General features: G+C 38.5%; 1 protein-coding gene across 1 annotated transcript in view; it reads right to left on the bottom strand.

Annotated features, from left to right (window-relative positions):
- The window catches only part of prpf4bb (pre-mRNA processing factor 4Bb), a 153720-nt gene that overhangs the window by 62189 nt on the left and 67965 nt on the right, over window positions 1-23566 (bottom strand). Inside the window, 1 exon segment of the mRNA XM_051929037.1 lies at window positions 16118-16285. Coding sequence (XP_051784997.1) covers window positions 16118-16285 — 168 coding nt within the window.

The following is a 23566-nucleotide window of genomic DNA, read 5'->3' as shown; positions in this document are numbered from 1 at the left end:
CGCCTACAACGCGCCTCTCAAACAGCAGAGTCATTAGATAAACGGCAAAGAAAGGAACGACAAACGGCCGCTAAACAATTCCGCCAATTAGCTTACAACGCATTCTGTAATGAGTCCACTATTAGGGAACATTCATTAGGATTAATAAATACCATTTGCTGTCATTGTCATTCACTTAACTTCCCTGAAGAAACTACTGGCAATACAACTAATGAGTTTACACGTTGTTGTCAAAAGGGTCAGGTTAGACTGCCTCCTTTAAATGAATATCCTGAATATCTACGGAAGCTTCTAACTAACAATATATCAGAAAGTAAAAACTTTACGGACTGCATTAGATACTACGATAGTTCATTTGCTTTTGCATCTACCGGGGTAAATATCAGGCCACCAGCTGACAATGGCCCATACTGCTTTCGCGTATGTGGACAAATATTACATCGGATTGGAACAGTGCACCCTCAACCAAATCACGAACGCAAATATGCACAAATCTACGTGTTAGATCCAGATGACGCAATCTATCAACGAATGAACCTTCCTGAAAACAAGCAATGCACAGAGCTGATAATGAGAAACATCACTGAAGTCATAAACAATCACCCATTAGCTAAGTCTATAAAAATGCTACATGAGGTTGAAAGAGAGGCCAATACAAAAGCAGAAGCAGACAAGTTCTGACCTGGAATTACCTTTTACACTTAAACGACGCCAATTTCCCATTAAACCTGCATTTGCCATGACAATCAACAAATCCCAAGGACAAACCATGGACAGAGTTGGCATATACCTCTCTGAGCCTGTATTTGAACATGGACAACATTATGTTGCCTTCTCAAGAGCTCGGCGTTCATTTGAAATTAAAGTTATAGATACTCCATACCAAGGAAAACTCATTCAAGGACAACACACCATCTTTACTACAAATGTTGTGTATAAAGAAATATTCCAATACATCTTTCTGATGTGCCATGCTATGGTTTCTTTACTTCCTTTGTTCGTCATCTACACCTTTACACTCCAATATATCTCATACATACATCAATGTATTTCGGGTTACCCAACACCAGGGGTTGGCGAGCGAAGCGAGCAGGGGGCAGAGCCCCCCCTAGTAATATATTAACAGGGGTTTGAGTTTTAAAATTTGCTTCTATATGCTGATTCTATACAGACTGTTCTTAGCTAACGTCAGAATGATTCAGAAACCTTTTGCCTACTAATGCATTTGATTACAAAACTGTTTTTCTTTAGTTGAGTCTTTGCTGTCTGAAATACTTTAAAATAACTACATTTTGCATTGTCAGATGATATTTAGAGATTATTTTGATTATGTGCTTACCAAGCAATCATTGTTATATCATTTTTTGCATATTTCGGTATTTGAAATATCCAGGTTATTGTAGTTATGTATACTATTAGTTTAATAGGTTGAAATGAATGTGGTCAACAAATTTTTAATAACAAGCTAAATAATATTGCTGCCCTATTGATTTCAAATTGTAATTAGTATAATGTACACATAGTAATAAAAATATATTCATTTGTTTCCATAAGTTTAAATTTCATTCTGGGGGAGAGAGAGGACAATGTACTTTGCAGCTGATGAAGGACTGTTTCCTACAAGTAGACAAATTAGGAACTAGTACAGATGCTGTGTTGTTTTCCTTGCATGTTTAATAATGAAAATGCAAACAAAGAGATGACACTGGAACCTTCTGTCCTATTTGCTCAAAATTCTGAATTTTATCATTTGATCAATCCATTTTTTTTTTAACATTTAACAGATAATTATTTGACAGTTGCACTTTTACATGTAAGGTTTTATACCATGTTCATCTAGAGTACATAAAAACTATTTTTCATCAATCTAAAAAGAAAAGAACTTAGCATCCCTATTGGATTCATATTTTAATCATCTCTGTGAAGTTCCAGCAATTAAAATATGTAGGATGCTTCCATAACTTTAAATCTCATCCCAGTAGTGGGTAGTAAATGTGCTTTGCAATTGATGATGGGCAACTTTTGATAGAAGTGTACAATAATAACTATAAGTTGAAATCAATAGGGCTGAGTGTTTCATTTAGATTTTCTTGTACAGTTTAAATTTATTTGAAACTGAATTGCCATATAAAATACAGTACACAATTTACCATACACTCTACCTTATACACTATGGATCAAAACATTTAGAACACCTCAATTTTTTCAGTTTTTATGGAAATGTACAGTTTAATGTCTTGATCTTTCATGAAATTAAGGCATAGAACAAATAAACAATGGCAAATAAAGTCAAGGAATCATTAACACTAGAATTACCAGAGCCTACGAAAAAAAACTCGTAGATCCGGCCCACCTTAAATCGCTTCTTAAATCCGTTCACACCTATCCGCCAGCGTCTTTTGACCCGTAATCTGTGTAAACACATTGTTATAACAGAAACGTTTTTCATATTTTAGTAATAAATGTTATAAAATGTAGGCATAAACTATAGAATGTGTAAAGCTTGAGCTCCAAAGATCAAATAAACACTTTCACAAAAGGTTCAAAGATGATACAACAGTTTCCGTGGCTTAGTGCGCTAAGATTTGCCTCTCAGAGCGCAGCAGCTTTGCCGTGCCTCCCGGACCTGAGTTCGATTCCCCGCTGAGGATAAAGTGTTACTTTTTTTTTTTTCTTTTTAACATCAAACGGACATAAAATTTATAAATTGGTATGCACTGTCAGTTAATGAGATCGTTATATTTTCATGTGGGATGCTCCTTTTAAAATATTTTTTAACAATTGAGACTGCAATTAACATGAACAACTGTCCTTATAACTTATGTTTAAGATCCATAACATACAGACAGACAAAGCACTGCGTAATAGACAGATAGGCAGAAAAGTCACTAGATATATAAACAAACAGGGAAGGCACATGTACTGAAAGAAAAAAAAGATCAACATGTGCGTTGTTCCTGCTGCACTGAATAAGCTCACCCACTCTAACATCACCCCTCCCCCCGATCTGACTCTCTAAGTAACAGCACAAGTACAGACGCAAACCAAGTGTAATCAAGAGTCCCCAGTTCGATTTCCACTCACTCCTATATTTGCCATTTTCAGTAGTAAGTTGCTCTTTTTGTTAATATTATACAGTACACACATGCATTTGGTTTGCGTCTATACTTATGCTGTTACTTAGAGCAGTGGTTCCCAAAGTAGGGGTCGCGACCCTCTGGGGGGTCATGAGACATTGGGGCGGGGGGTCGCAAGATGATTTCCAAGAAATCAAATACTTTTTTAAAACTTTTTAGAAATTAATTAATTAAATTTTTTAGAAATAACATTTTATCCATAACTAACAAAAGATAAAAACTAGTAGTTAATAGTTACATTTAAAAAAACCATGCAAATTAAAAAGCCATCAGCCTTTCAAATTTCTTTCCGTTCGATCGCGACCCCTGAGGTGATTACGACAGTTTAACGACACATCAATGGCGTCAGTTGCAGCAGATCAATTTACAGCACCATGTTAAACATTCCGACATGTGCACGTAACGTGTAGGTAATTTTCATCGCTTTATGCTTAGGATATTATTTTTGTTGAAATGAAACGTTGGTTAATATCGACCAATGACAACGCAGATAGGCCAGCGGAGAAGCACCACCGTCAGAAAGCCCATTGTCCTCAGGTACGGAAAGACACCGGAGTGTGCATAAAGAGGACATCCATAAACAGTCGGCTCAGCCTTACTCCAAGAGTCGAAATTATCGAGAGGAATTTATCCAGTATGGATTCACATGCATCATCGTCAATAACGTACAGCATTCCTAATGTGTGGTGTGCACTGAGGTGCTTGCACATGAAAGCCTAAAGCCAGTAAAAATGCTACGACACTTGAAAACTAAGCACCCCTCTCTTGCTACTAAACCAGTAGATTTTTTCCTGCGAAAGGAGCGAGAGTTACAAGGCCAAAAGAAAGTCCTAACTAAACAAACAACAATCCCTGCAAAAGCTCAACAGGCATCATATGAGGTGGCATATTTAATTGCACAAGCAAAAAAGCCACACACGATCGGGGAAACCCTCATTAAACCCGCTGCTATAGCTATAAGTCGGGCTATGCATGGGGATAAACTAGCCCGTGAGCTAGAATCAATGCCGCTGTCTAACGGGACTGTTGCCCGGCGTATCTCCGACATGGCCCAGGACATCAAGTGTCAGCTGGTGGACAGACTGAAGAAAGGGAAATATGCTTTACAGTTAGACGATTCCACAGATATATCAAACTCTCCCCAGCTGCTTGTATTCGTCAGATACAGTTTTGATGGAAAACTTAACGAGGACATTCTGTTTTGCACCCCACTGGAGGGAACGTGCACAGGCGAGGACATTTTCACAAAACTTGACACAAACTAAAAGAAGATGGACTGTCTTGGAGCGAGTGCGTCGGTGTGTGTACAGACGGTGCTGGAGCGATGCTGGGGAAAATGAAAGGTCTTAAAGCAAGAGTCTTACAAGTGGCGCCTCACGTAAAATTCACGCATTGTATTATACACAGAGAAGCTCTTGCGAGCAAAACACTTGACCCAGAACTTAAACGTGTTCTTGAGACTTCGATAAAAATGGTCAACAATATAAAAGCGCATCCACTCAATATCAGACTGTTTGCCACTCTCTGTAACGAACTGGGATCGGAGCATGAGTGCTTGCTTTTCCATACAGAAGTCAGGTGGCTTTCGCGAGGGAATGTGCTCTGCCGCCTGTTTGAGCTGCGGGACGAAGTGCGCTTATTTCTGATGGAGCATGGGTCCCAGCTCGCTGATCACCTCACTGATCCTGACTGGTTAACAAGGCTAGCGTATTTGGCTTGCATCTTTGAAAAACTGAATGGACTTAATATGTCATTTCAAGGTGAGAACACACACATAATTTCGCTAAATGTTAAAATCCACGCATTCAAGAGAAAACTTGAGCGCTGGACTGAGCGAGTTGAAATAGGAAGGATTGATATGTTTTCTGAGCTGGATGAATTCATGGAGGAAAACGAACTGAGTGTTAACTTAGTGAAGAAGTCTATCACATCCCACCTTCAAGCCCTCCTGGAACACTTTAACAGGTATTTCCCAGAGGAAACAGCTCCAGAACAATATGACTGGATAAGGTCACCATTCACTGTAACGAGGGCAACATCATCTGACATCGGACATGGAGGACGCATTGGTTGAACTGTCATGCGACCGAACCTTGAAGACAATGTTTAATTCCAAGACTCTGGATGAGTTTTGGATTTCAGTCGAGAGGGAATACCCACAACTATCCAAGGCCGCTATGGATGTACTGATGCCGTTTTGCACTACCTACTTGTGCGAAAAGACTTTTTCGGCACTCACGTACATTAAAAATAAATACAGGTCATGACTGAACTTGGAGGATGATCTCCGAGTCGCGGTCTCCAAAATTAACCCAAGAATGGACTTGCTGTGCTCCAAGCATTGTGCCCACCCATCTCATTAGGTGAGGTGTTTTGTTGAAATTAAACGAATGGGTAAATAATTTTTTAAAAAGTTATATGGTTGTTAGAGCATTATGTTCTTTTTTGTTGTCATGCTCTTGTTTGGATAGGATATTTTGTTGAAATTAAACAAATGAGTAAATTACTATTTAAAAAAATTATATGGTTGTTAGACCATTGTGTTCTTTTGTGTTGTCATGCTCATGTTTGGATAGGCAACATTTGTATATTTTAACCACTTCCGAGGATAGTGGGGGTCACGAGTCACTGGCACGGTTATTTTGGGGGTCGTGAGCTGAAAAGTTTGGGAACCCCTGACTTAGAGAGTCAGATGGGGGGGAGGGTTGATGTTAGAGCATGTGAGCTTATTCAGTGCAGCAGGAACAACGCACATGTTGATCTTTTTTTCTTTCAGTACATGTGCCTTCCCTGTTTATTTATATATCTAGTGACTTTTCTGCCTGTCTGTCTCTCTATTACGCAGTGCTCTGTCTGTCTGTGTGTTATGGATCTTAACTCTTTTAGGGCGGATGTCGACTTTTGTGGACAGAAAGGGTTGAGGGTGAATGTCGACAAAAGTTGACATCCAGGGATAGAGGGCGACAATCAGCTGTTAATGGCGACAAATCTCACTGTCACATCACAGGCATTCCCTCTGTGCTTGGAGGAATGCTAGACTCGTTGACTCGGCAACTAATCCTTGCGTGTGCGTGAGTTGCGAAATGTAAACAATGGCAAAATGGCATCGACATGTGACAAGGGAGCGAAACAAATGCATAAAAGAAAACACTCGGCAGACGATGTTTTGCACATTATCGCGGAGTCGGACTCTGATTTTTCAGAATCGGATTTTACTGACAGTGATCAGGAGATCGAGCAAGAGAGTGAGAAGCCGGCATCAGCTGATCAGACACCAGCTGATGCCGAGCCAGCTGATCCGCTGCCAGTTGAGCGCCTTCTCGCAGCCGATGCATCTACGGTAAGGTTCGCGTGGGATAAATACACAGACATTGATCCGTTGAGAGCCGATCTGGCTACCGGACTTCACAAGACGGCATGGCTTGCTGTTGGACACGACAGAACACCAGCTGTTGAACTACTAAGGCTGCTCTCTCCTGATGCTGCTTTTCAGCTACTGTCAGACGAGACAAACAGGTAGGCAGAGAAATTTTTTGAATCGCGGGCTGCGCTTGCATCACATTCTTGTTTTTCAAAGTGGAAACCCACAACAAAAGACGAGATGAAGCGCGCTGTGGTATTACAAATAGAGATGGGACAGAACTGGTGATATAACTTCAGGGAGCATTGGTCCAAACGTGCTTTGTCCCCTGGTGGCTTTGGACAGGTTATGCAGCGTGGTGATAGGTACGTGCTGCTGCAAAGTTTTATTCACTTTTGTAATAAACAGAAGCAAATCCCATGGGGTGAGCCAGGCTATAATGCCATGCATAAAGTTCATAAAGTTTCAGAAGATGAAAAGAGGTGACAATACGGTTTTCATGCGGGCAGAAAACTTGGTGGCAGTGGCATGGCATGATGGCAAATGGGTGACTTGTCTCTCTACAATACACACTAACAATATATGCGAGAAAGTGCAGCAACAGACAATTGAAAAGTAGGCACCAAAGCAACACATATTGTAAGGAGTGCAATGTGGCAATGACTGAAATTGGCTGCTTTGAGCGAGATCAGACTTTGCAGGACTTTGCTGTGTAAAATGTATGTGTTATGTATGTGAAATCATATAGTATGCAGGCTCATACAACATGCAAGACAGTAACATTTGTCAAAAGTAAATATTTTTTGTTGATTTGATATGTTAAACAATTGCTTTGTGTTCCTTTTTAAAAAATGTTAGTTTTTGGAAAAATATTCAGCCCTGGGAGATAAGAAACAAAAAAAAATTAGCCCTCAAAGAGTTAAACATAACAGTTATAAGGACAGTTGTTCGTGTTAATTGCCGTCTCAATTGTTAAAAAAAAATATTTTAAAAGGAGCATCCCACATGAAAATATAACGATCTCATTAACTGACAGTGCATACCAATTTATAAATTTTATGTCCATTTGAGGTTAAAAAGAAAAAAAAAAAGTAACACTTTATCCCCAGCGGGGAATCAAACTCAGGTCTGGGAGGCACGGCAAGCTGCTGCGCTCTGAGAGGCAAATCTTAGCGCGCTACGCCATGGAAACTGTTGTATCATCCTTTAACCTTTTGTGAAAGTGTTTATTTGATCTATGGAACTCAGGCTTTACACATTCTATAGTTTATGCCTACATTTTGTAACATCTATATTACTAAACCACAGTTTAATTTATGCACGGACGGCGGATGCACCGTATGCGCACTGCGCCTCAGCGTCAAACCCAGAGGCTTCCCAGAGTCAGTAGGTGGCGCCCAAACAACACAACCTGTGAACTAAACCTGCTCTAATCCACTGTGCCATAACGGAAATTCAGTATTAAAAGTAAGAGTTGTACCTAACGACACAGCCACAGAGAAACAAAAACGAGACCGCATGGATAAAAACAATAAACAGAGGCTCCTACAACGCGCTTCACAAATACCAGAAGCAAAGAAGTCATGAGAAACACCTCAACTAACGGAAATACAAAAACGAGCCCGAAAGGATAAAAACAACGAACGAAGGCGCCTACAACGCGCCTCTGAAACAGCACAAGCAAAGGAGTCACGGCTCCAAAAACAAAGAGCTCAACGATTACAAATACAAAACCGAGCCCGTACAGATAAAAACAATGAACGAAGGCGCCTACAACGCGCTTCTGCAACACCAGATGCAAGAGAGGCACGGATCCAAAAAGAAACTGCAGAAAGGCTACAAAGTCGTTTAAAAGGTTTAAGACGTTCAGTATTCCAACAAAGAAAAAGCCAAAGACAGGAACGACGGACAGACGCTGAACAATTCCGTCAGGTACCTGAGAACGCATCCTATAATGAGTTCACTGGTCATGAAAATTCATTGGGATTAATGAGTGTCATTTGCAGTCATTGTCATTCACTTAACTTCCTTGAAGAAAAAACTGCCAGTACAACTGACGAGTTTACACGTTGTTGTCAAAAAGGTCAGGTTAAGCTGCCTCCTTTGGATGAATATCCTGAATATTTATGGAAGCTTCTGACTAACAATGTACCCGAAAGTAAAAGCTTTATGGAATGCATTAGATCCTACAATAGTTCATTTGCTTTTGCATCTACTGGGGTTAATATCAAGCCACCACCTGGGAATGGCCCATACTGCTATTTACGTGTTAGATCTAGATGACGCAGTTTATCAACGAATGAACCTGCCTGAAAACAAGCAATGCACAGAGCTGGAAATGAGAAATGTAGCCCATTAGCTAACTCTATAAAAATGCTACATGTGGTTGAAAAAGAAGCCAATACAAAAGCCGAGGCGGAGGGTGTGGCACCAACTAAAATTGCCTTAGTGCTAATAAAGGACAAAGAACAGGATCCGAGACGATACAATGTTCCCATCGTTAATGAAGTGGCAATTGTGTTTCAAAGTAAAGACAGTGAGCCTCAGTTTCACCACAATATTGACATGCATTTATGTCCTGATGGAACCAACCAACCTAAATTCCAACGCGTGGACATTTGTTTTCCTAAACTTGATACTTTGACATACCCCATTCTGTTTCCAACTGGCCAGGAAGGATGGAGTGCTGGCATTTGCAGATATAAAAAAAAAATCAAGCACAGAAAAGATCACGTGTATCAATGAAAGAATATTTTTCCTACAGACTCTCAGTAAAACACGAGTTTAATCCATTAATCAATGCAGGAAAGCTAACTCAACAATACATAGTTGATGTTTACGTTCGAGCAGGATTATGATTCCTAACAGTACACTACTTCTACCTAGCGACACAGCCACAGAACAACAAAGACGAGACCGCATGGATTAAAACAATACACGGAGGCTCCTACAACGCGCTTCAGAAACACCACAAGCAAGGATGTCATTAAACGAGCCCGTATGGATAAACACAATGAACGAAGGCGCCCACACAAAGAAACCACTTTAGTACAAATGTGTTTGGGAACAGAAAGTGATTGCCATTCTTGGATTTGCAATTCTTTCGAGAATCGTGGGCTTATTGGTTTATTACTAAAATATGAAAAAGTTTCTATTTTAACAATGTGTTTACACAGATTACTGTAGAAACGGAACACACATGAAATGCGTGTGTTCCAAATAACAATCTATTATTTCCACTGTAAAACTCCACTTCACTCCCAGATAATCAATCAAGGCATGAGCTGGGAGAAGTTCGAGCACATTCTAAGTCGGTGGGGGGATGGAATAGCTGGCTGCTGGCAGCTTGTCTTTATCAGCACATTTAGAGGACAAAAGATGCTGGCGGAGAGGTGTGAATGGATTTAAGAAACGATTTAAGATGGGCCGGATCTACGAGTTTTTTTATAGGCTCTGGTAATTCTAGTGTTAAGTGTACAAAACTGTATTCATACTTTTGATTCTTTTTTTTGATACAACTGCCAAACTGTGGTAACCCTTTGATTTAGAATGCCAGTCACTCTATGCAAGTGACCAATCCTGCCTTCAGCAAAAGGACATCAGGATCATCACACTTCTTCTTGCATGTTTGACAGTGTCTCACAGTGTGGAACTATCCTTTCACCAGCACAATGGAGTAAAAACACCCCACATGATAAACCAAAGATTTCAAATTTTGATTCATCAGTCCATAAGACTTTCATAGTCTAGTCTGCAGTAGTCCACAGCCGCTATTTAAAGGCCCTATTTTGTCCTTTATGGAATGGCATTCTCACTGCCCCCTACCAACCTGCAACACAAAGTCTCCTTTTCAGAGTAGAAACTAAGACTTGCTTTTTTCAACCACTATTAACCTGTTGTGCTGTGAGGTGCCTATGACTCAAACTGGTGACCCTCAGAAACTTGTCTTCTTATTGGGTTCCGAGTTTGGGTCTGCCAGATCTCTTCCTATCAGAGTTTCTTCCAGTTTCTAATTGCCTTTGGATTATGTAGAACAGAACAACATAATCACTGACACTTTGTGGGGTTTTTTTTGTACTTTTAAGGCTAATAATGGTGTCTCATTTCATCTATTATTTGCCGTTTTTTTTGCCACTATCATTAGCATTTATAACTTTCTACACTGTAATATTGTCCAAGTAGTAATTCAGAAGGTGGAGTAACACAGTCCGTTTCAACTCTGTTTCAAGACAGACAGAGGGTTTTTAAGTAATCAACAGAAGTTGTGACACCTGTGTAAATCACTTGCTTCAACTTGCAAGGCTTAATTTACTTTAATTGCTTGCATAACATCTGTAGATTGTAACTTATTACTTGTTCCCCGAAGAAGGTCCATTTGTAATATTCTGAAAATATATTTTTTTCAGTTTTTGCTAACCTGGGCTTTAAATGTAAACGTCTGGCAGTTTACTCCTTTCCTTTTCACCATTTTAAGTAAATCATTTCATTTCAACTGATTAAACCTGAAGAAAAACTGGAAAAGCTGAGGTGTTTTAAAACTTTTGACCCGTAGTGTAGTTATGTATATAATGTTAATACTTTCCACTGCGCAGAATGGATATTAAGGTATTTATAATTTTTGTCCAAAGTAAATAAATTGTAATTTTATTTGAGTTGAGTTTGAGTTTATTTGATTTTTTAAGCAACCTTATCTTTTAACTTTCAGTTCAGTTGTTTTAATATCCATATCAGATACTTTTACTACTACTTATGCAAATTTTTGTCTGGATGGTACTTCTACTTCAGCAGATAATTTTACTACTTTTTCCAGCTTATAACACTGAAGCTTAAAGGGAATGGATATTATTTACTACACCGCACATTAATTACCAAACAAAATTATAAAACACAAGAAAATGATCAGATTGGGCTGTGTTTCTCATCAGTTTCATGAAAGTTCCTATATACAGGTGCTGGTCATAAAATTAGAATATCATGACAAAGTTGATTTATTTCAGTAATTCCATTCAAAAAGTGAAACTTGTATATTAGATTCATTCATTACACACAGACCGATGTATTTCAAATGTTTATTTCTTTTAATGTTGATGATTATAACTGACAACTAATGAAAGTCCCAAATTCAGTATCTCGGAAAATTAGAATATTGTGAAAAGGTTCAATATTGAAGACACCTGGTGCCACACTCTAATCAGCTAATTAACTCAAAACACCTGCAAAAGCCTTTAAATGGTCTCTCAGTCTAGTTCTGTAGGCTACACAATCATGGGGAAAACTGCTGACTTGACAGTTGTCCAAAAGACGACCATTGACACCTTGCACAAGGAGGGCAAGACACAAAAGGTCATTCCTAAAGAGGCTGGCTGTTCACAGGGCTCTGTGTCCAAGCACATTAATAGAGAGGCGAAGGGAAGGACAAGATATGGTAGAGAAAAAGTGTACAAGCAATAGGGATAACCGCACCCTGGAGAGGATTGTGAAACAAAACCCATTCAAAAATGTGGGGGAGATTCACAAAGAGTGGACTGCAGCTGGAGTCAGTGCTTCAAGAACCACCACGCACAGACGTATGCAAGACATGGGTTTCAGCTGTCGCATTCCTTGTGTTAAGCCACACTTGAACAAGACACAGCGTCAGAAGCGTCTCACCTGGGCTAAAGACAAAAAGGACTGGACTGCTGCTGAGTGGTCCAAAGTTATGTTCTCTGATGAAAGTAAATTTTGCATTTCCTTTGGAAATCAAGGTCCCAGAGTCTGGAGGAAGAGAGGAGAGGCACAGAATCCACGTTGCGTGACGTCCAGTGTAAAGTTTCCACAGTCAGTGATGGTTTGGGGTGCCATGTCATCTGCTGGTGTTGGTCCATTGTGTTTTCTGAGGTCCAAGGTCAATGCAGCCGTCTACCAGGAAGTTTTAGAGCACTTCATGCTTCCTGCTGCTGACGAACTTTATGGAGAGGCAGATTTCATTTTCCAACAGGACCTGGCACCTGCACACAGTGCCAAAGCTACCAGTACCTGGTTTAAGGACCATGGTATCCCTGTTCTTGATTGGGCAGCAAACTCGCCTGACCGTAAACCCATACAAAATATATGGGGTATTGTGAAGAGGAAGATGCAATATGCCAGACCCACCAATTCAGAAAAGCTGAAGGCCACTATCAGAGAAACATGGGCTCTCATAACACCTGAGCAGTGCCACAGACTGATCGACTCCATGCCACGCCGCATTGCTTCAGTAATCCAGGCCAAAGGAGCCCCAACTAAATATTGAGTGCTGTACATGCTCATACTTTTCATGTTCATACCTTTCAGTTGGCCAACATTTCTAAAAATCCTTTTTTTGCATTGGTCTTAATTGATATTCTAATTTTCCGAGATACAGAATTTGGGACTTTCATTAGTTGTCAGTTATAATCATCAACATTAAAAGAAATAAACATTTGAAATACATCGGTCTGTGTGTAATGAATGAATCCAATATACAAGTTTCACTTTTTGAATGGAATTACTGAAATAAATCAACTTTGTCATGATATTCTAATTTTATGACCAGCACCTGTATACTAAGGATTCCAAAATAAATGTTCAGCCAGCAAAATGTTCAGTTTTACACAAGAAGAAAAATGCAAAACAGTTTGCATGCATTGAAATACAGGTTATATAATATGTAACTCTACGACATATTTGCTTTTTGTAAGTAACGAGTAATGTAACAAAGCTCCATAAGCTTTATGACCTCAGTCTTGGAAAGTCTTTCTCCCATGGGACAACTGGGATCTTTTCCTAAATAAGGAGTGGCATTGCACAAGTATTTTCTCAGCATGCCCGTGTCGCCTTTACACCTGGTGCAGCCGAGTTGTTCTTATGTGGGAGTGGATGTTTCTTGCGGGTAAGGCTTCTGTTCTCTTTCTCAGATATAGAACCCTCATCCTCATCTGAGAGTCACCTCTGTTATAGCATGTCTTTATTAGAAAACTAGCAGTGTCAGATCGGAAGGAGCATTAACGAGACTGAGAGAAAAAAACTGAATGAAAAGAAAACACTAACTTTTACAAGTACCATATATTTACTCTGGCTGTTACAGACTCAAATCAAATGTATGTTTCTATTTTACAACAGTCACAATAAAAGCAGCTCACTACTCAAAGTGGACGCATCCGGAACTGAACCAGGAACCTCTTGACTACAAGTTAGCAGTTCTTAATGCTGCACCACCCAAGCGACTGGAGTCGTACACTAACCCGATTTCTTTTTCTACGGTTATATTCTTGAATAAAAGCGCACTTATTTTGTTATACAGTAATCTCTCGCTATATCGCGCTTCGACTTTCGCGGCTTCACTCTATCGCGGATTTTATATGTAAGCATATTTAAATATATATCGCGGATTTTTTGCTGGTTCGCGGATTTCTGCGGACAATGGGTCTTTTAATTTCTGGTACACGCTTCCTCAGTTGGTTTGTCCAGTTGATTTCATACAAGGGACGCTATTGGCAGATGGCTGAGAAGCTACCCAACCACAGCGCGTATTATGTATTAAATAAAACTCCTCAAATATATTGTGAGCACAGGGGCTGTTCGCACCCCTAGAGGACACGGCCGCTCCTCAAAAAACGCTGAAAGATTACCTTCACAGTGCTCCCTTCTTTGCTGGGCTTACATGTGGCTGCTTTGCAAGCGATATGCTTCCCGCATGGTGCTTCGCATACTTAAAAGATCAAACAGCACGTATTGATTTTTGATTGTTTGCTTTCCTCTCTCTCTCTCTCTGACGGAGGGGGTGTGAGCAGAGGGGCTGTTCGCATACTGGCCTAGAGGATACGGACGCTCCTCTAAAAAATGCTGAAAAATGCTTGCTCCCTTCCTCGCAGCTACTTTGTCCGGTGGTGCTTCGCATACTTAAAAGCCAAACAGCCCTATTTGACTTTTGACTGTTTGCTTTTTTCTATCTCTCTCTGATGCGCACTCCTTTGAAAAGGAAGATATGTTTGCATTCTTTTAATTGTGAGATGGAACTGTCATCTCTGTCTTGTCATGGAGCACAGTTTAAACTTTTGAAAAAGAGACAAATGTTTGTTTGCAGTGTTTGAATAACGTTCCTGTCTCTCTACAACCTCCTGTGTTTCAGTGCAAATCTGTGACCCAAGCATGACAATATAAAAATAACCATATAAACATATGGTTTCTACTTCGCGGATTTTCACCTTTCGCAGGGGGGTCTGGAACGCAACCCCCGCGATGGAGGAGGGATTACTGTACTTGCACTTTTTATGAAAGTGTTTATTTGATATTTGGACTTCATGTCTACATTTTGTCAATTATTACTAAAATATGAAAAACATTCTGCGGTGGGTTGGCACCCTGCCCAGGATTGTTTCCTGCCTTGTGCCCTGTGTTGGCTGGGATTGGCTCCAGCAGACCCCCGTGACCCTGTGTTCGGATTCAGCGGGTTGGAAAATGGATGGATGGATGGATGAAAAACATTTCTTTTTTAGTTATGTGTTCAACAATTCCTGCCTCGCATTTCATGCTACATTTACATGAAATGTATGTATTCCAAATGACGATATATTATTTACCCTCTACAATCCCAGGCACCTCACATTCAGATAAACAGACTTTAGCTCTGAGAATCTGCTCTGCGACTTGAATTGCGTCGGTCGGGTTGGTTGGGGTTATTGGCATAGCAGGCTGCTTGTGCTGATAGATACATTTACAAAACAAAAGACACTGATGGAGAGGTGCAAACAAATTTAAGGTGGGCCACGGATTCTAGTGTTAAAAAATATAGTAACCATATTATTAATATATATTTGGACTTAAGTATGGCATGATACCAAATCAAATACATTTACCTTATTGCCTTAGAAAAACACAAGCAATGCATGGAAATATTTATTTTGACATATGAAATAGGAAAATATCGATCAACATACATTAATCTTCAGCATTATCTAAAGTGGAAACAAATACATGCCAGGACTCTTTTTTTTGGCTCCTTAGTCCTGCTCATGTAAAATGAAATAAAGCTGGTACACAGACCAGTGCATAACAGCCCACTTTAAGCCCTGACCTTCAGTAAAATGATAATCCTAATTAAGCGCTCGGTTGCTGGTGTAATGAAAAATGCAGACAGTTTCTTCCACGCTGTGTTACTTTGAAGTGTCATGGAGATATGTTTGCATATGTTCCTCAGCTCTGAGATCTTTGTATTATATAGAGCTTGTGCTCTTCTGTGAAGATTGTGGTCACAATCTTTATGAATACTTCTTAGGCATCTGATTAGGTATTGTATATGCTTTGCTGACTGTCGGATGAATTCAGTTAATAGGAAAAAGCTAGACACATGAAAAAATGGCAACTCTTTTGTTTCCTACGCAACTGGGAAATGAATTAAACTAACAGAATTATACTTCAGATATCATTCGATAACATCTACAGAGCCTCTCGTCGTCATTACTTTCCATATAATGCCATTTCAGAGCCTTTTCATATGCTAGAAGGTAGATTTTCTTTAAAGCAAAATGCAATTTTTATGTCTATTTTGGAACCTAAAACTTCCATCACAAACAACAAGATTAAGAGGTAATAAGAGAGGGGGAAAAAAGTAAAAGTTTACCTTCGCCTCAAAGGAGACCTGCTCCTCCTCCGAGGAGATCGACTCCGTCTTATTGGTGAACGTGAGCGTCTCCTGGGTGGTGATCTGCTGGGTCGCCTCCGTGCTGGAAGTGGGCTGGTATCTCTTGACCTTTCTCTCCTTATGGTCAGTTCATCACGTGCCCTAATTCTAAAAATTACAAATAAATATATGAAAGTCAGCATTTAGATTTTGCTTTTAATTATAACTGTAATAAAAATGCATTTTGAATTCAAAGTACCAACAGTGTATTTATTCAGCAAAAGGAATAATAATAATAATTCATTACATTTATATAGCGCTTTTCTCATTACTCAAAGCGCTATCCACACGGAGGAACCGGGAAGCGAACCCACAATCTTCCACAGTCTCCTTACTGCAAAGCAGCAGCACTACCACTGCGCCACCTGTGAGGAATGAATAACTCAAGATTAGACCAAAAACAAACATCTCTAATTTTTTATAAAAGCATTTGGTTTTAAGAGCAAAAGCTTGTTTGCAAGTTATCTAACAGCTTACATCAAAGTACTGCCTCTAAAGATTTTAACATGCAATGTTTTCCAGTTATAAGAAACAAATTTAAGATTTAGTTTTCCCTCCAAACTATTTTGAAAAATGTGAATAAGTGAATATGATGTATTTGCCTAAAACTGCACCTTCACCACTTCTTTGATTAACTAATTTGTGAAGTATCGATCACACTGCTACATTCCAGCTAAAACACAGGCAGGTTGACATTGTAGTGTACATGTTGGTGTAAAGGCATTCATCTTTTTAGGTATATGGGGCCTCTAAGGAATTAAAGTATATATGTTGTGTTTTATATTCTGGCATAAAAAAGTCTCATTCAAAATTCATTCCTTAATCTGTCCATTTTTGTGCTTGCTTGATTTTCCCAAGCTTACTCCCATACTTCCCTTATTGCACATTTCCTTTTTCAAAGGCAAGATATGTTTTATTTAAGAATGATTTTATTACATACACAGCAAATAGTGTTTGAAAATAGCTATAAAAAAAAAAAAAAACACAGGCATGCTTTTCTTCACTTTATCGGTTTTTAAACAACTACAGCAAAGCCATGCTTTAATCAAAAAATTTAAAAAAATGAATACGAAAGGGACATTTGAGATATTTTATTGGAAAAGGACCGATTGTCACTTTGGTTAGTAAATGAGGCAGATTTGCAGTACCTGACACTCTAATTACTCCATCAGACAATCATCACTTTACTAAGAAGCAAGCTTCATTGTGTCTTGAAAGTTGAGAACTTGTTTTGTCTCACAGGTAGGCTTGTCCATATAGTCAACAATGATGAAAGTTAAAACTGAAAATGTATATCCATTTTGGCAGGAAAATAAAGTGATGGAACATCATATAGGAGCAAACTACATAGCATTTTAAATTAGAATGATTATATTAAGCACTTTATTGATAACCTTCTTATTAATTTGACACACACATACACATCTGCTAATTAAAAGCAAAAATAAACAAAACATTTAGGTGGAGGAATTATACTCAATAAAGACCTATAGCTAGTTAAAAACAAAAGTAAACAAAGCAGATTCAATAACATATAAATGGATATTTGAAACAAACCCTATAGCCACAAAGATTAAGAAATTCTGTCCTATAGAAACAGTGGTTTGAAGAGGGTTCAGAAACTAAATGAATGTTAACACTGGTCTTATTGTACACCATTACACAGGTTTTACTAATTCAGAGTTGAAAAATGGTTGAACAAAAGGTCATGTATAAGAATTATGCGCTTAATATACATATATTTTGTTCTCCATTAAATAAGGTATAAAAAACTAATCATGATGTAAAGTAACCAGGGGGTGTTGCACATTTAAGTCATAAGCCATAAACGTAAACAGAATACACAATATTTAAAATAATTGCACTAAGAAAATAATTATTTTGAGTATGAGCCCCAAAAAAGCTGAAGGAAAGCTACGTTTAATATCTTAAGTTATGCATACCAGCAGCTTTTTTATACAGTGTTTCCTGCACAAAAAATGGTGACAGGCCACAGCTGCAGATTTTTCTTATACCACTCCTGCTGCAAACTTTTATAAATAATGAAAATCCGTAACCATTTCTCAAAATGTGCATAACACTTTTTGAAATTCTTGCCATAAAAACTGCATAAAGAAGTCTATTTTTTATTTAATTCATTTGTTAGAGAGTCTGCACAGCTGTCTTTTAGAATGCAGCATACTGCCAACTGTGCATTAAATAAAAGCTATTTAAATATATCTATTAGGGCTGTGAAGTGTATTGCCTATACCAGTATATCGGTATTAGTTTCACCTTATACCTTATAACCGATGATTCATAATTCTATTAATAAAATATTGCTGTTTCAGCTGTCTGACCTGGAGAAATAACACGCCTGTATTATGGAAGATAGTTTAGCTCTTTCATTATTATTATAATAATGATGATACCACTACTACAACTAATAATAATAATCGGACTTTGCTGCCTATGTGCAACGCAAACTCAACAGCTTACAACATACTCTTGTTGCTGGGTATCCACAAGTGCTCACAAATCAAAAGCGTTACCTGCGTTTCGATGAGTAATGGAAAGCAGAGAAATACACCCTGTTAGCGTAGAAGACAATTTGTAAATTACCAACAATGACCAAATTAATGTAATGTGTAAACTTTATAAAAGGCATATTGATGCAAAAGGTGGTAATAAAAGCAACCTTTTTGCACAGCTCAAGAGCAGCCACGCTATTATGTACAGCGAGTGCCTGAAAAGATGAGCCACAGCTTTTAAATAGTGAGAAAAAGTACTATATAAATGTAATGATTTATTATTATTAGTTTTTCGATATATAACATGACACAAAGTGAAACAAACTTTAAGTCGGTTTATCTTTAGTTTTGCACATTTGAAATATTTTAAGTAGTGCCCAGTAAAGTTATCTATAATATCTATTACCTATATGCAGTGGGTTCAGAAAGTATTCAGGCTACTTCACTTTCTACACAATTTATTCTGATGAAGATTTTATTTGAAATGGATAACTTTGCCATTTTGCTTATCAGCCATTTAATGTAGACGAACATTTTTCTCTCTACATAAATGACTATTAACATACCTTTTAAATTTTATCCATGTTTTTCTGAATAATGTTCACACATTCATATTCTACTTTTTACCATACACCAAATATAGCCAAGTTTCGATAATGTTAGACTATTACAATTACGTACATATAACTCTAACTCATTTTTCCGGTGCATTCGCATATAATGCCTGAAGCACCAATTGCAATAGCCATACCTATCAATCTACATTAAACAACTCAGCACACCCGTGGACCAATTTTATTGAAATGTGGCACACTTATTCTTCAAGGGAATTGGTTGAGACAATTGAATTTCCGCTGAAGTACAGTGCAACCAGAAAGTATTCACAGCGCATCACTTTTTCCGCATTTTGTTATGCTACAGTCTTATTCCAAAATGGATTAAATTCATTTTTTTCCCTCAGAATTCTACACACACCACCCCATAATGACAACGTGAAAAAAGTTTACTTGAGATTTTTGCAAATTTATTAAAAATAAAAAAATTGAGAAAGCACATGTACATAAGTATTCACAGCCTTTGCCATGAAGCTAAAAAATTGAGCTCAGATGCATCCTGTTTCCCCTGATCATCCTTGAGATGTTTCTGCAGTTTAATTGGAGTCCACCTGTGGTAAATTCAGTTGATTGGACATGATTTGGAAAGGCACACACCTGTCTATATAAGGTCCCACAGTTGACAGTTCATGTCAGAGCACAAACCAAGCATGAAGTCAAAAGAATTGTCTGTAGACCTCCAAGACAGAATTGTCTCAAGGCACAAATCTGGGGAAGGTTAGAGAAAAATTTCTGCTGCTTTGAAGGTCCCAATGAGCACAGTGGCCTCCATCATCCGTAAGTGGAAGAAGTTCGAAACCACCAGGACTCTTCCTAGAGCTGGCCGGCCATCTAAAATCAGCGATCGAGGGAGAAGGGCCTTAGTCAGGGAGGTGACCAAGAACCCGATGGTCACTCTGTCAGCGCTTCAGAGGTCCTCTGTGGAGAGAGGAGAACCTTCCAGAAGGACAACCACCACTGCAGCAATCCACCAAGCAGGCCTGTATGGTAGAGTGGCCAGACGGAAGCCACTCCTTAGTAAAAGGCACATGGCAACCCACCTGGAATTTGCCAAAAGGCACCTGAAGGACTCTCAGACCATGAGAAAGAAAATTCTCTGGTTTGATGAGACAAAGATTGAACTCTTTGGTGTGAATGCCAGGTGTCACGTTTGGAGGAAACCAGGCACCGCTCATCACCAGGCCAATACCATCCCTACAGTGAAGCATGGTGGTGGCAGCATCATGCTATGGGGATGTTTCTCAGCAGCAGGAACTGGGAGACTAGTCAGGATAAAGGGAAAGATGACTGCAGCAATGTACAGAGACATCCTGGATGAAAACCTGCTCCAGAGCGCTCTTGACCTCAGACTGGGGTGACGGTTCATCATTCAGCAGGACAACGACCCTAAGCACACAGCCAAGATATCAAAGGAGTGGCTTCAGGACAACTCTGTGAATGTCCTTGAGTGGCCCAGCCACAGCCCAGACTTGAATCCGATTGAACATCTCTGGAGAGATCTTAAAATGGCTGTGCACCGATGCTTCCCATCCAACCTGATAGAGCTTGAGAGGTGCTGCAAAGAGGAATGGGCGAAACTGGCCAAGGATAGGTGTGCCAAGCTTGTGGCATCATATTCAAAAAGACTTGAGGCTGTAATTGCTGCCAAAGGTGCATCGACAAAGTATTGAGCAAAGGCTATGAATACTTATGTACATGTGATTTCTCAGTTTTTTTATTTTTAATAAATTTGCAAAAACCTCAAGTAAACTTTTTTCATGTTGTCATTATGGGGTGTTGTGTGTAGAATTATGAGGAAAAAATGAATTTAATCCATTTTGGAATAAGGCTGTAACATAAAATGTGGAAAAAGTGATGTGCTGTGAATTCTTTCCGGATGCACTGTATCTTGGATACATCATGCTGTGCATAGTTTTAACATTTCAAAATCTTATCTGAAAAGCATTGGCAAAATAAAAAGAAAAAGTTAAAATGGGCAAAAGAATACAGAAAATTGTACAGAAGATAACAGGTAAAGTGTATTATGCTCAGCATCCCTAAGTAATATTTTCCTTGCTACAAACACTACTATTTGGTGCATATTTAAAAAATGAAGATGACAACTGAGGATGTAAAGCGTTCTGTTTCTCAAACTACCATATATACTCACGTATAAGTTAGTCTTGAAACCCGAAAAATCAATCATAAAATCTAGACCCCGACCTGTACGCCTGTTCAAAAATGCAACTTTTTTTTTTTTTTTTTACATTTTCTTGCCTCCTCCAATCTCGCATCAGTGTCTCAGACACATCAAATTTTGTTGCAGCAGCGCAGTTACCAATTTCTTTCGACACTTCAACAACTTTTAATTTAACACCATCTTCATATTTTCTTCTGATCAAATGCTCCATTGTAGATAAGGGATGCTCTTGCGATAAAGGTGCATGAGGATGTGAGATACAAAAATCACAAATCAGTGCAAACGTTGCTTTAGAATAGTTTGGGTATTACCGTGTAGTCACATAGGCACAATAGAGAGAGAGAGAGAGGGGTTAGGAGCACACACTGATACAGCGCATTGCCGCACCCACATAGAAAAAAAAAGGCAGTGTGTTCCGTGGTTACTCTCTCGGGTGGGCGTTAGCATATCATAATCCCTTGTACCAGTAGCGTGAGTTTTCTGCAATTGACTTATACGACCAACATTACAATATACCAGAAATTATACTGTAAAATCAAGTCCTGACTTATCCACAGGAGAACCTATCCGCGAGAATATACGGTATATACTCTGATGTTCTTATCTTCTTATGCAGTTGCCCATTTGGGCCTTCACCTTCTTTTTCTATCCTGGTTAAATCTAGATCACCTTCTTCTCTCCAGAGAGAGATAGACACCTTTGTACAAGAAATCTTCAGTGTCTTGGCAATCTGTGACATGTAATAGCTTTCATTCTGCAAATATTGAATAGACTGACACATTTCTTAAGAAAGATGTTTCATTTTGACCATTTTTAAACCCAGAACTGAACTTTAGGAATGCCGGTATCTTGTAACACAAGTGAAAAGAATAACAGGTTTCAACGGTGCTAGGGCAGTTTGAAAGGTTTCTCTAATAACCAATTATCATATAAACATGATTAATTAAGGATAAGCTAAGGAAGTTTACCATTTGGCCAGTAAAGGAATTGGTGCCGAAAATGGGGCATTGTAGTCATATGTGAATAATACATCAAAAATCAGTAATTTCAAGCAGCAACTGTCATTATATCCACTTGTTAATGCCTCAGCTATATTTTGAAAAAATGTAATGTTATCTTGATTAAAAAAAAGGTAAGTATTTTTATCAAAAACATGAAAATTTCTGGGTGACCCCAAATGTTTGACTGGTACTGTATATTGGATTAAAATACAAATCGAGGTGGAGACGAAGTCGGTCGTACCATAAATTGATGAAATGGAGATTGTGTACCAACTCCATTTTCTGTACAAACTCCACAGCCCTACAATTCTTATTTATCTCCTGTTAGAACCTGACTCCTTCATAAAAAAGATCTTTGCTTCTTTATTTACATTTCAGGCTGCAATGTCTTGTTTTCTCTACCAACAAAGATGTCACTACAGTAGATTTTTATGGATAAAACCAATGCTTGAAAAGGCCAGTATGCAGACCTCCCGACAACCATTAGTTTAAAAAAACCTCAAAACCATAGTACAGGCTCTTATTTTGTTCTTTCCATTTCAACCACTACAGAAAACAACCCCAAAACTAATAGGTTCAGTTATTTGCATTACCTGTAAATGGAATTGCTGTTTGTAATAAGTACATGATTCAATATAAAAACTGGGTATGGCTAGGGCAAGACAAAAAAAAAAACAAAAAAAACAGAGATTTGAACATACAATGAAAAGCATACAAAGTAATGCTTGAGTGAACAACTAAACAAATGAAAATCACAAACATATAATTACAAAAATAAAAAAATTCCATTATTCTTACTGAATTACCTGTTTAAATTCAAAAAGAGTACAATTTAGTCTAAAATTGTGTTTTGCAATGACCATTAACAAAACCTAAGGCCAGTTACAAGGAAAAGCAAGAATTGATCTATGGCAGTTTTATTTTGTTTTAGTTATGTGCAATTAACTATAATATTAGCTCCTGGTAAAACAAACTAAAAATACTGTATACAAAAAAGTACTGCATTAGATACATAGTACTTTCAATACATCAGTTTGACCAATGACAGCACAACTGAAGCATACTAGTTTTTTTTTTTTTTTTTT

Source organism: Erpetoichthys calabaricus, chromosome 6, assembly GCF_900747795.2.
Source record: "Erpetoichthys calabaricus chromosome 6, fErpCal1.3, whole genome shotgun sequence".
Classification (NCBI taxonomy): domain Eukaryota; kingdom Metazoa; phylum Chordata; class Cladistia; order Polypteriformes; family Polypteridae; genus Erpetoichthys; species Erpetoichthys calabaricus.
This window is presented reverse-complemented; position numbering and strand designations above follow the sequence as displayed.